Source organism: Melospiza melodia, chromosome 1, assembly GCF_035770615.1.
Source record: "Melospiza melodia melodia isolate bMelMel2 chromosome 1, bMelMel2.pri, whole genome shotgun sequence".
NCBI lineage: Eukaryota > Metazoa > Chordata > Aves > Passeriformes > Passerellidae > Melospiza > Melospiza melodia.
Window position 1 is genome coordinate 8,753,245 of NC_086194.1, and position 12,969 is coordinate 8,766,213.

At 44.5% G+C, this 12,969-nt stretch overlaps 1 protein-coding gene across 5 annotated transcripts in view; it reads left to right on the forward strand.

Moving 5' to 3' along the window:
* The first annotated feature begins 876 nt into the window (after window positions 1-876).
* The window catches only part of RBM33 (RNA binding motif protein 33), a 101,956-nt gene continuing 89,863 nt past the window's right edge, over window positions 877-12,969 (forward strand). For all 5 annotated transcript variants that reach the window (XM_063182080.1, XM_063182144.1, XM_063182195.1 and 2 more), the window contains exon 1: window positions 877-944. In XM_063182080.1, the coding sequence (XP_063038150.1) occupies window positions 917-944 (28 nt within the window). In that variant the 5' untranslated portion in view covers window positions 877-916. The remainder of the gene's footprint in view (window positions 945-12,969) is intronic.

Consider the following 12,969-nt stretch of genomic DNA (forward strand, 5'->3'; position numbering starts at 1 on the left):
GACTCAGGGGCACCTTATCACTCTTTACAACCGCCTGAAAGGAGGGTGTGGTCAGCGGAGCGCTGATCTCATTTCTAAAGCAATATGCGATAGGACAAGAAATAGTCTTGAGCTGCACCAGGGGAAGTTTAGGTGGGACAGAGTGCGCGATTAGGGACTGGAATGGGCTGCTCAGGGTGGTGGAGGAGTCACCGTTCCTGGAAGCATTTAGAAAGACTGGACGTGGCACTCAGTGCCGGGCTGTAATTGCTATGCCGCTCTTCCGTCACGGGCTGGCCTCGATGATCTCAGAGGTCTTTCCCAACCTAACTGAGCCCGTGATTCAGTGCGGGCCGCGCATTTCAGCGGTGCTACGAGGAGTCACCCACGTCCGCAAGAGACACGCACAGACCCCCATGAGAGAGTCTCTCCCTCCCACTCCCCCTGTCTGCGCGGGCCAGGGGAACCAGCACCGGCTCGGCCGCCACGCACGCAGCCGGGACAGCGAACACTGCCCGTACCCTGCGCCCCGTGCCCCGCCCCGGCCGCCATTCCGCCCTCACGCCGCCCCCGCGCACGCGCCCAGCCCGCCCTGTCCGCCGCGCACGCGCGCCGCCCTCCCGCCCCGCGCACGCGCGGGGGGCGCCGGCCTGACCAACCAGCGGCGCGCGCCGCCCGCCCGCCCCCGCCGCGGAGGGAGGGCCCGAGGTCCGCCGCCGTCCCGGCATGCAGCGCGGCGGCGACGGCGGTAGCGGCCGCCATGTCGTGCTAGTTTGTTGTTCTCCGGCGGCGGGAGCGGGGCCCGCCGGGCGCTGAATCCGAGCCCTTCCCGGCCCCTCGCCCGCGTCCTTCGCCGCGGCAACCGGCACCCGCCGCTCCGGCGGGCGGCACCGCGGCGCTGCCGCGACCCGCCGCCGCCCGGGCCGGCCGAAGAGCCATGGCTGCCGCGCTGGGAGGAGGCGCAGGTGGGTGCCGGGGCCGCGCCCGGGGGAGCGGGGCCGGCTCGGGGCGGCGCGGCCGGCGGGGTGAGGGCACCGCGGGCTCGGCGGGGCCCGCCCGGGGCGGAGGCGCTGCCGCTGCTGCCGCGGGCCCGGCTGGGGGCGGCGCGTCCCGCGTGGCCGGGGCTGGGGGCGCGGATCGGGGCTGCGGGAGCGGCCCTGGCACCGCGGGGTCCCGGCAGCGCCGCTCCGGTCCCGGGGCCGGCCATGGCGGGGAGCGGCTGCGGCCGCTCGGCGGGGCACGGCCCGCAGGGACAGCGGCCTCGGCGCGGGGCCTTCGGGGGACGTGGGTGGGTTTTAGTGAAAGACATTCGCAGGATCTGTTAGGTTGGAAAACATCTCTGAGACCGCCCAGCCCAACCTATGGCCGAACACCGCTGTATCAACTACACCGCGGTACTGAGTGCCGCGTCCACCTCTAGGGATGGTTGGTGTTTTTTCGCATAGATTTTACAGGTACAGGTGTGTGGCTTGAGTAACACGTCTTTACGGTGTAGTTTAATTTATTTCATAGAATATGCAGAAGTAGAAGATCTCACTTGAGAAGTGTAAAATGAAGTCAGTGTTTGACTCCGAGACTCTCAGGTGTTTGTTCCACTGTGCTTCTGCATGAACACAGATACTTCTACAAGCAGCGTTTTAATAGACAGCTCTGTGGTTCTGATTAAGCAAACTTTAAAATGAGAATATGTGGTTGGGTGATTAAAAGAAAGTACTTTAGAAGTCTCTACAGAGTTTTCAGGAGTGATACAGTTGAGAGGATTTGTGTGTTTCTGTACTTGCTTTCATTAGGAGTAGCAGTTTATGATACAGACTGATTAGAGTGGTCAGTTGACCCACTTGTCCTTATCTGTACGAAAGTTTTTGGTGATTTAGTGTCTGTAAGTTGTTGTCGAGGAGGAGAGGGGTGGTTGGTTCAGTGCTCACTTTGCTGAGGGGTGTGACTGTGCTCCATGGTTCGTTTGGTGGGTAACAAGGCACATAACCATAATTACATTTTTACCCATAATTGCATTTTTATGGGAAGTCTTGCCATACATAAAGGTAAATGTTACAAAGAAATTCCCAAATTTAGGAGCTGAATTTGGTAAGAAGGCTAGAAAGGACAGCACTACGGGTGAAACAGCAAATTGTTTAATACCTTGAACATTGTTATAATAGGATTAAATATACTGCAATATTGGAGTTACTTTTCAAAAGTCTTTGTGCTAATTTCTGTGGTTCTGGTCTGTGGTTCCACTTGTGATGTGGAAGTAAGGTTGCTGTTCATGTGTTAGGTGGAAGTTTTTGTGGTATTGTGAGGATGGAGTAATTTAAGGAAAGTTTCACTTGTGAAGCATTTTGTTTCTCTTGTTTAAAACTGCTTCAAGTTGAATGAACGTGCTTTCATGTTCTGCAGCAGGCAACCTTCAACAAAGCGGTAAAACTGCCATTTCAAGGCTGATTTTTGTTGTTGTGGCGTTCCATTTGTGTTCAAGGGTGAATTGGGATCCCTTTGTTTTAAGCGGACATAAGCAGTTTGTTCATCATTCACACTGTGCTCATCAGTAAATGGTGGCCACTTAAATATGATCCCTGCCCCATATAGAAGTGTTTGTTTGCTCTTGGTGCAACACTTGCTGAATGGAGGAACCCACAGGTCACACACTTCTGTGGTCCGTGTGACTACTCAGGGACAATTCCTGGGTGAGGTTGTTAAAGACACTTTTAAAGCCCAGTCAAGAAAGCCTAGGACTTACAGAAATTGAATATGCAGCTCTTTTTGGAAGGGGACTGCTTTCTAAAGTCAGTAGTGGTAGCATGTGAAAGAAGCTCTGAACTAAGTAGTTTTGGTCATTTAAAGTTTTGACTATAGAAATTAATGTTTGGGATTTAGTTTTTAAATTTTGGGGGTGAGGAAAAGATTTTAAATTATGGGCATAACAGCACCCCACTGTTTTCTTAAAAAAAATGGCTAATGATTGCTAAAATAGTACAGAATAGGTATTAGGCATCCAAATTAGTGTTAATTTGACATTGTAGCATGATAGCTGACAAAATTAGATAGTTTTGGCTTTGAGGATGCAGATTGAAGTTGAAGTCCTCTGTAAGGGTGTGTTACAGGACTGAGAATGAAATGTGGAATGTCTGTGTTGGCTGAACATTTCAGTGTATTTGATGGAAGGAAGGTGTTGGACAGCATGCATGGACTCATTGCTCACTGATAGTTTTTAAAGCTTTGGGGAAATAACTGATGTGATTCTTCAGAATAAATCATTCACAAGTACTTTTGTGACCAGATATGTTGGTGCAGCAAAGCTTTCTGAGGATGAAGATTAAGGCTCTTTTGGTGTTTGGTTTCACAAACTAGAAAGTTTTGCAGTGATGGTCTGTGAGGTCTCTGGGAGTAATTCACAGTTGCATAACAGTTTGCAAATTCTTTAGCTGATCAGCCTGATGCAGCCTGCTTCAAGTTGTAGAATGGCTGCATGTTGAAACAGGAGAAGTTGAGGTGGGTGTGCTGGTGATGGGACCTTGAGGGCTCATAGTTGCTCATTGATAAGGGACTGGTTCCCAAACTTTGTTCCAATTTTACACACACAAACAGAACCAGAGGAAACACTGAATATTGAGTAACATAATCTTAGAAGGTGAGTACAGAGAGCCTGGAGGCTTTCTCTTCACAAGGGTCCATGAAGAGCAGGCAAGGGACAGTGGCTACAAATTGCACCAGGAGAGGCTTCACTTGCTACAAGAAAGACTCTTAACAGGAAGAATTTCCTCAGGGACATGATGGAACCTCTTACTGGAGACTTTCAGGATATGTTTGACAGGATGCTAGATAAATTATCTCATCTAGGCTCCCTTTTCCATGGGAGACCAGGTGGTGCAGGAGAGTCCCTTCAAACCTGGACTATTACATGGTTTAATGATCATGTAAGGTAACAACCATTTTGTATAAACGCTGACATTGTTTCTTGATACTTACTGCAGTCAGTGTGCAGCTAGATATTAGTCTCATTTAGGCAGAGGTTAAACAACAAACCATGTTCAAAACAAAACAAGGAGAATCTTTTCATTTTCTGCCATAGTGCAGTAAGGGAAAATTATTGTAAATTTTCTTTTCAGATTAGGTTACTTCTGATGAACATCAGTGGTCAGGAAGACTTTGGGTGGAGATGTCTTGGGGTTGTGAGTCATGACATGGGATGGGGTGGAGGAGGAGTTGGAGAGGGTCCATTGCCAGATGTGTCCCTTCCTGCTGGAAGTCCTGCATGGAGAGAAGCAGAATGGCTGTTTCTTTACCTCCATGGCTGTCAGCAGCTTCATTTCGTGTGAACATGTCTGAGGTTGGCTCTTGCACTCCCAGCAGTGTCAGGGCTTTAAAGGCCTCTTGTGAAGCAGTTGATAAAAAGTGGAGCAAAGCTGATGCTGCTGGCACAGCCTGGGTGATGTGTGGGGTGGATCTCTGCCCAGGGATGCAGAAGTTGTCCAGGGTGACAGATTCAGTGGAACTTGTGCTTCAGGCTGTTCTGCAGTGGCCTCCAGGGACTGGAAATAGATTCTGCATTGTGCCTGGGTGATGCACACATTAAAACTCCTCCATGTCTTGGAGATCTAAAGAGTTTATAGTTCATGAAATAATATGCTCAAGGTACCAAGAACCAGTGCACTTGTGTTGTATGTAGTATTGCACTAAAAACCAGTGCCAAAAACTTCAGTGTGCTTGAGGCAGGGAGATGTCCTCTAAACACAGCAATGTTTAATCTCTGCTTTTTTGACAAGGTCTAACTCTTCTGAATGTCATCTCTTTTCAGGTCATATGAAATAAACTTAGCCTTAGTATCAGTTTACAAAAGCCAGGCAAAACTATTTTGTATCAAATACTAAACCTCAGATTTTAGATCACATAGAATTTGTTGTCAGAGTAAGTTAAGATGATGGCTTTCACAGGCTTGACCAAAAAACCTCCAAGTAAGTGATGTGATTCATCCTGTGTTATGTTGTGCTGTGCTGCAGCCTCAGTTTTAACTATAACTTTGTTTGCTGTGAAATGTACTGGAGAGTTTCTGGAGAGTTGCAGTTTCTCATCAGTGTCCAAATCCATTTGGGAACCGAGCTCATGTGCATTTCATTGAAGCTCTCAGCTTTCCTTCGCTGCTCAGCATTTGTAATACAAAGACTATGGCGCTTTTGGTTTTCCAAAGCAAATATATATTTTCTAGTTCAATCAGACTTTGAAAGTATTTTTTTTGTGACTTGGTGGTTTTGGGTTTAGATATGGTTTATTAATTAAAAAAAAAAAAAAAAAGGAAGAGGCCCTGTTTCTTTCAAGCATTGATTACAAAATTTCAATTCCAGACAGCATATCATAATTAGTTCTGATCTTGCATACTGCTAATGACTTGCTTGGCATACAAACTCTAAAAAAAAAGTTGGTTATAAGAAGATACAAATACTTTCTTTCCTGTATAACTTACTTTTTGTTTTATGTCTTTGAGGAAGCTAAACTTTGTCTACAGAAATAATTTGAAAACAAAACATGAAATGCACTAATTGAGGAACGCGTTAGGCAGATGTTAGGTTGTTATACTTAGTCACCAAGTACTTAGGGCTTCTGTGAGTAATTGTTTACCAATACCAAGGCTGTCTGGTGTCTGTCCCTGAACAGATAAACTGAACTGTTTGTGTTTGAGTGTGGGGTATTCGTGCATAATGTGGGAGTAAGGCTGAACGTGATTTCTGTGATGGTGTAGAAGGGATGCTTATTTTGTAGTAGGTGGGACTGGATTCGTAATGGGCTTCATTGTCGGTTTCTCGGCTGTTTGGATGACCTGGAAAGGCCCGGGGTGGCCTTGGGCAGCCCGTGCTCCAAAGGACGAGAAGAGGCTTCAGGTTTTTTCTCAGTCTCGGGGTTTATTAATTGTTTATCTAAAAGATTTTCTCTTGGCCTGACAGAGGTCAAGCCATGAGCACACTGAGAGCCCCCGGGGCGGTCACCTATCTTTATACTCAAAATTACGTATACAATATTTATCATTTTTCCCCAATACCTTTCACCCTTATTAACCAGTGCACTTTTAGTAATAACCAATCCCAAAGTGCCAACATCACCACAGAAGATGGAGGCCAAGAAGAAGAAGAAGGACAGGACACGCCCCAATTCCTCCATCTTACTTCTCTAGACCCCCCTGTACAGAAATCCTAAACCCTGTGTTTCACACTCTAATTAACTTATCCCTTCACCATTTATCCCAGTGAAATCCTCCCATCCTCATACAGGTGTTGTCTCCTGTGCAGGATCAAAGTCCAGCCACCAGACACTTCTGGCAACATTCCAGGACCTCCGAGCCCCACAAGGGTGGTCTCGGTGACTCTGCACATCAGTCCTGAGGTGCTGAGATCCCACACTTCATGAAGTGCTGGGTTTGTGGCACAGACTTGGATTCAGAAATTCCTGTTGACCTCATGTTTTTTTTCCTGCCCGATGCTGTCAGGATTTGTTACCAGAAGTTTTTGTTAAACTGATGTTAACAGTGCAGTTACATTTCCAGCCTGTGTTACAAGCACACACATTGTTCATGAAATCTGTTATTTTGTGTTGCATAGCAAGACTTACCAAAATTCACTGTTTAGCTGTTTTTACATGGTGTACTCAGGTGCAGAAAATAAAGCTTTTACAATTCCTATCTGTTTTGTAACCTTTAACAATGAGACATGCAGAAAAATATTTTGTAGAAATATGTTATTACATAAAGACAATCTGGTAAAATGTTTTTAAGCTGGAGTCTTGCTCTTGAAATGCTGCCAAGTTGTCATGTTTAGTGTTTTGAATGGGATAGAGCAAGATAGGCTTGTTATATTCAGTATTATTTGAAAAACAGAGAAATTGTGTTTTTCATGTTGTAAATGACCTTTTCTTCTCTAATTTTCTGTTATTTTCTGTTTCTTTTTTTATTTTACTGGCTCCCTTACCTATCAAGGAATCATATTTGGTTTATTTTGCCCCAAAGCAGTGAGTTTTAGTCCCTTCATTGAGAGACCTGTTGGATAAAGAGTATGTAGGACATTTTTATCCATTGAATTTTAGGATCATTGTAGCATCTCCATCTTGTTTCCATCAGAAGTCTTCAGTGCCTAAAAGTACAATTATAAGCTTAATGTTCATGAAAGTGTAATGCTGAAGCAAACCAGAGCACAGAATTTTGAATTGTTCAGGTTTGTGAGACAGCACCTGGTTAGTGTTCCAGAAAGCTTTCAGATGTAGGTCTGGGAGGACTGAAAATGCAGTTGTCAAATGTTTTCCTTACTCCAGAAGTCTTGGCCGTGTCACTGCAGTGAAATACTCCATGGTAGCAACAGTTGCTATGTGTGACTGCCTTTTTAGGCTCTGGGTACCATTTGAAGATGTTTAAGAGCTCTGCAGTGTTCTGCTGATTCACCTCCTACGCTTGTGAGACTTGACTGTGCAGCTTAAGACTTCCATTTTGCACAAATAATTAGTGAGGATTTATTGACGGGGTGTCCACAGAGTTGGAAACTGCCATCAGCACAGCCAGAGAAGAAATGAGGCTTGTATTTTGTGCATTTCTGGTGTGGATGATCTGTTCTCATTGAACAGGAAAAAAGATACCAGTTTTGACCATATATTATAAAACCATAAGCTGTATGGAAAAATTTGCAGCACTGCTGGTGCAGCACCAGGGTAAAGATCAATAAAAGAGGAACCTTTTAGTGTGGGGCCTGTTGGATTTGCTGGAGATGCCCCAATGAAGGCAGGAATGAAGCATTTGACTCCCTGTTCTCAGAAGGCTAATTTATGACTTTATAATACTATATTATATTAAAGAATATTATACTAAACTATACTAAAGAATACAGAAGGGATACTTACTAAATACTAAAAAAGATAATAATGAAAGCTTGTGACTCTTTCCAGAGTTCTGACACAGCTTGGCCCTGATTGGCCAGAGAGTCAAAGTAAGTCACAGCAGAATCCAATGAAACAATCTCCTGTGGGGAAACAATTCCACATGTGAGCACAACACAGGAGAAGCAAATGAGATAAGAATTGTTTTCTTTTTCTCTGAGGCTCCTCAGCTTGCCAGGAAAAAAAATCCTGAGCAAAGGGATTTTCCAGAGAATGTGAATGCCACAGGGCCCACGTGTGTTTGTGTTTATTGTGCTTCACAGCTGGCCAGAGCCTTGCACAGCAGGCTGGTCTGACAAGTCAGATCCTTCTCTGCAGCATCCTGAAACTTCCCTGCCACTTGAGGAGGAGCCAAGTGGAGGATTGCTTTGGTGTTCCCTCTATAACTGGCCTCTTTTGCTTCCATATTCAGTTACTGCCTTTTTTAGTGTTCGATTGGTTTCTCTTGGTTTGCTATGGGTTTTTTTTTTTGTTTGTTTGTTTCACTTGCTGATTTTGCCTGGAAATCAGAGAGGGCTTAATGTGTTTAGAGATCACCTATCAGCACTTTCCAGTTGGTACCCAGCTGATGCACAGACATCATCTTGGTGAGCTTTGCTGGAGGAGCAGCTGTGGCCAGTGCCTGCTGTGCCTTAGCAACAGTTGCTGTGTAGGAGTGCTGGAAGAGATACAGAACTTCTTCCCTGCCATAGACATTTGAATGCTTTAAACCCTTATTTTCATGGATTTCCACCATCCATTTTTCCCTACTATCTTCCACACAGTAATACTGAGAATTATTAAAAAAAAAAAAAAAAAAAAAAAACAAACTTTGGCTGTTGCTGTCAGTGGTTGTGAACTCTGCTGATGCTGAGTGGGTTTATTTCTGCACAAGTTAATGTTTTACAGGCATTTAACCACCCGTGACGCAAACATTGACTTACAAGTTTCTCAAGAAGGAGCTATAAATGTTAAATTGATTGTTATTTACTGGTATTTTACAATGTTATTGCCTAGAGAGGTCAAAGAAAAATAAATGTCTGTGTGATTTCAGATGCCTCAAGAGGTGTGTTAGGTTCCACAGCACATTGCAAGGCCTGAGTCCATTTCAGAGCTGCTGTCTCAAATAAAGCTGGCACAGAATGCTGTTTGTAGGTGTGTAACTGTTGTGACCTCTTTTATAAGGAAAGCTACAACCTGCTCTGGGCTCTGACAGTCCTTAATGTCACAATGGCATAATTTGTAACACTCAGTGTCAGCTGTCACAGAACAAATAAGCATTAAAAAAAAAAAAAGCTGTCTCCTTCTGTCCCACAGATCTTTATATCATGTGTGTTGAGATGAGAACAGGGAGCTGAAGGGGATGTGTGGAGCAGTTCTTGCAAGGTGTGGTGACTACAGGCAAATGGACCAGTCATTTTTGAGGATTTTGTGTGCATCCTGCTAAAGGGCACTTGGGAAAAGAGCTTTGCTGGATGTGATTTAGCTTTTGAATTTTGGTAGAAGTTGCTCATAATTAAGAAATAAGTTATGAGGAATTTGGAGGGGTTGGAAGAGCTGGAGCGTAGAGGTTCATGATGTTGGCTGAGTGGTGAGAGTTCAGGTCCACACTTTCCAGGTTCAGAAACTTGCCAGAACTTGGAGTGTCCTTTGCTGTAATTTCTTCACTAGCAGCAGTAATAGGTTGAAATATTTTTATGGCTGTGAAACTTTGATATCTGGGTGGAAAAGTCAACCATGAGTTGTATCAAAAAGTGTTTCACTGTGCTGTGGAGAGAAGAAGGGTTTGGTGTGTAGTTTTGTCTTGTCTAGATTTAGACCTGGCTGATGTGAAGGTCCATCTCTGGAAGGATTGTGTGCTGAGAGCTCAGATCTTCAAGTGCTCCTGGTTTATAATGCAGCTCTAGTGCTAAAGGGGTGCCTGGCATGGAAAAATGCATCTTGCAAGCAGGAATAGCTTAAAAAGAACTTGCAGTCTTCCTGATGATGGTCATTTTCTTGAGCTTAGGCAATATTTGGACACTTGTTATTTGGGTTGCTGCCAAACCAGTTGCTTTACCTTAAAAAAGTAACCTGTGGTGGTGGTTACATCAAGTGAGTGGATTACTGTAATCCAGCTGTAAGAATAGTGTCAGTGTGGGATATTCGTGCCCTTAAATGTCAGTGCACTAAGGCACTGCAGCATGGTTTTGAGTGACCATAAAGAGAGCAATGTGACCTTTTTTGTTCCCCACAGAGACCACAGAATTAGTGAATTTAGTGTTCAAGAGGAAGATGGGAAATACTTGTGTATTTGTTTGGTTTTCCTCTGTGAGTGAAATAGGAATTGGAACAGGAGGTTGCAATATGGAGATGTTTGAGCAGAGAAATGTAAAACAACTGTTTTCAATGGCTTTAGGTTATGCAAGTCAGTTAAAATATAAAAGATAAATTAAAATGCAGACATATCTGTTGATAGTAAAGGAGAGAACCTGATCAAGGAGAATTATTTCTAGCTACTGTTTCAAAATAAAAGATTTGCTACACTTGCTTCATGTTGCATCATAATTCTTACTGAGCACTCTTTCTTTCATAGCTATTTATGATTGAAATTTCTGCTTTGAATATTCTTAATATAGTGATGTTGCAAGATCTGGATTTTCTCTTTCTAATGTTTTTACCTTCTTGTAAACTTCCATCAGTCACTAGCACTGATATTTTGATAAGATGAAGTGAAGAGTGAATAGGTTTGTCATTGCATATGGGAAATACTCACTTAAGGATACTGAGCTGAGTTTAAAGAGCTGAAGACAGATTTGGTTTTGGAGATTTATTAAAGAAACCAACCAAACAAAAAAACCCAGTTGAGTAAAACAGTTGTTCCTTGGCAACGTACTTGGTCAAAGAGTTGAATACAAATAGACTCAGGAGGGTAAGTGGATTTATGGCATTTTATCAATCCCAATTCAGTGTCACACTGCAAGGACTGGATTGCTTGACCTGCTGTATTTTGCAGGCCATTCAACTGCAGCAGGTTTCCCTCTATGTTGAGCATAACTTCTGTCCAGTTGTTGGATTCTTACCCAAGTTGTTAAAATGTGTGAAAGAGAGTGAACCCAGCTGTGCAGTCTCTGTTGGGCTGCAGTCAGAGAAGGGGAGAGTGGAGATTGAGGGTATCTGCTTCCCATTTCCTGGTGACAAGACATGATGTCTGAACAGAGCAAATGACCTTTGCATATTCTTGCTGAGAAATGGAAGTTGTACATATTTCAGTAGCAAAACTGTCATTTGCAAACTAAGCTGTGCAAGAGGGCAAAATTAGGGTATTTATTGAGAGAAATGTGGAGCAGCAGTTGTTTCTTGGAAGGCAAGTGCATGTTTAGGTACAGAGTGTAACCTGCTTCAGTGACTTCTGGTGGTTTTGCTGCCCCCGTTGAGATGAGTGATGGTTTTTCCACCTGACTTCTCTCTTGTGCTGCTGCTGACCTGCCCTGTGCTGTCCTGAGGTTTGCTCTTGTTTTCAGAGTGCCTTTGCTGGCTCAGTGTTAGTGGTTGAGCTCGTGGCCTCCAAGGCAAGCAGAGATTTGGCAGATGATGTTATCTTCACCTCCACTGCATCTCAGTTCCATGCATTTCTGGGGAGCTGCTGTTTCTGGAATGTCCTTCACTGGCAGATTTTGCCAGTGATTTAGCTCATGCTCTGTTTCCCTCAGGTGATCCTGGTTGCAACAATGAGAAGAGGCAAAGCTGTGTAGTACATTCTGGGTTTTCTTTTTATTGTTGAAGCGTGGAGATGTTGGTTGATAGTGGCTGACAATGAGCCAGAAGTGTGCCCAGATGGCCAAGAAGGCCATCTTGGTTTGTGTGGCCAGCAAGGCAAAGGCTGTGATCATCCCTTTTTCCTCAATACTGCTGAGGCCACACCTCAAATCCTGTGTTCAGTTTTGGGCCTCTCACTTCAGGAAAGACACTGAGGTGCTGGAGTGTGTCCAGAGAAGGGCAGGGAGGTTGGTGCAGGGTCTGGAGCACAGATCTGACAGGGAGCAGCTGAGGGAGTCAGCCTGGAGAAAAGGAGGCTCGGGGGGACCTTATCTCTCTGAGAGGACCATCTGAGAGGAGGCTGTAGCCAGGTGGGTCTGTCTCTTACCCCAGGTAACAAGAGACAGAATGAGAGGAAAAGGCCTCAAGTTGTGCCAAAGAAGGTTTAGATTGCATGTTTGGAAGGATTGTAAAGCTTTGGAACAGGCTTCCCAGGGAAGGGAAATGATCATCCTTGGAAGGGTTCAAAAACATGTGGATGTGGCACTTGAGGACATGGTTTAATGGTGAATTTGGTGGTTGAACTTGGCAATCTTACAGGTCTTTTCCAACCTTAATGATTCTGTAATTCTATGCTGGTATGTGTCTGTTTTCTTCATGCTAATTGAAAAGTAGAAAAAGGTGTTGTTGCATCTTCTAAACAACATGCACACCCCACACCCACCCAGAAAATGCCATCTGTGTGGTTGCTTTGGCAACCTCTTCAGTTTGAATCAAAGATTTAAAGAAACTGAAAGAGTTAAGAGTTTTGCTAGATTTAGTTAGGAGGATAAAAACAATTTATAATGATTAAGAGTATACCAAGAAGAGTAGAATTAATGGGGAATAGTTAATTATTAGCAGATAGAGTAGTTAAGGCTAAGATATAAATCACTTACTTGTCTTACTGTGTTTGAAGAAGCAGGATAAATATTTGCAGCTATTGTGAAAATGAAGAAACTGTGACCTGCAGCTGGGCCCTGAAACTTGAGCTACAGCCAGGGGATCCAAAGCCTGCCAGCAGGGCAGGAGTAACAGGTCACTGTGATCTCAGAAGACCACAGACCCATTTGGAAGCCCACTGACTCAATTCAACCAAGAGACTGTGCAGGTGTAAAAAGAACTTTGGACTCATATAAGAAGCAGGAGTAGGTGGGGTTAGGTAATGCATTTGTATATGTGTATTGGGTAATTACAGCAATTTGTAAGACTTTGGTGAATAAATGGAGAGCCAGAGCCAGAATTTTGCACATCTTTGGGAAGTTACTCCTAAAGTGTGCCCAGTGCTGTCAGTGAACACAGCACTTTCTGACTTTAACTGGTTGG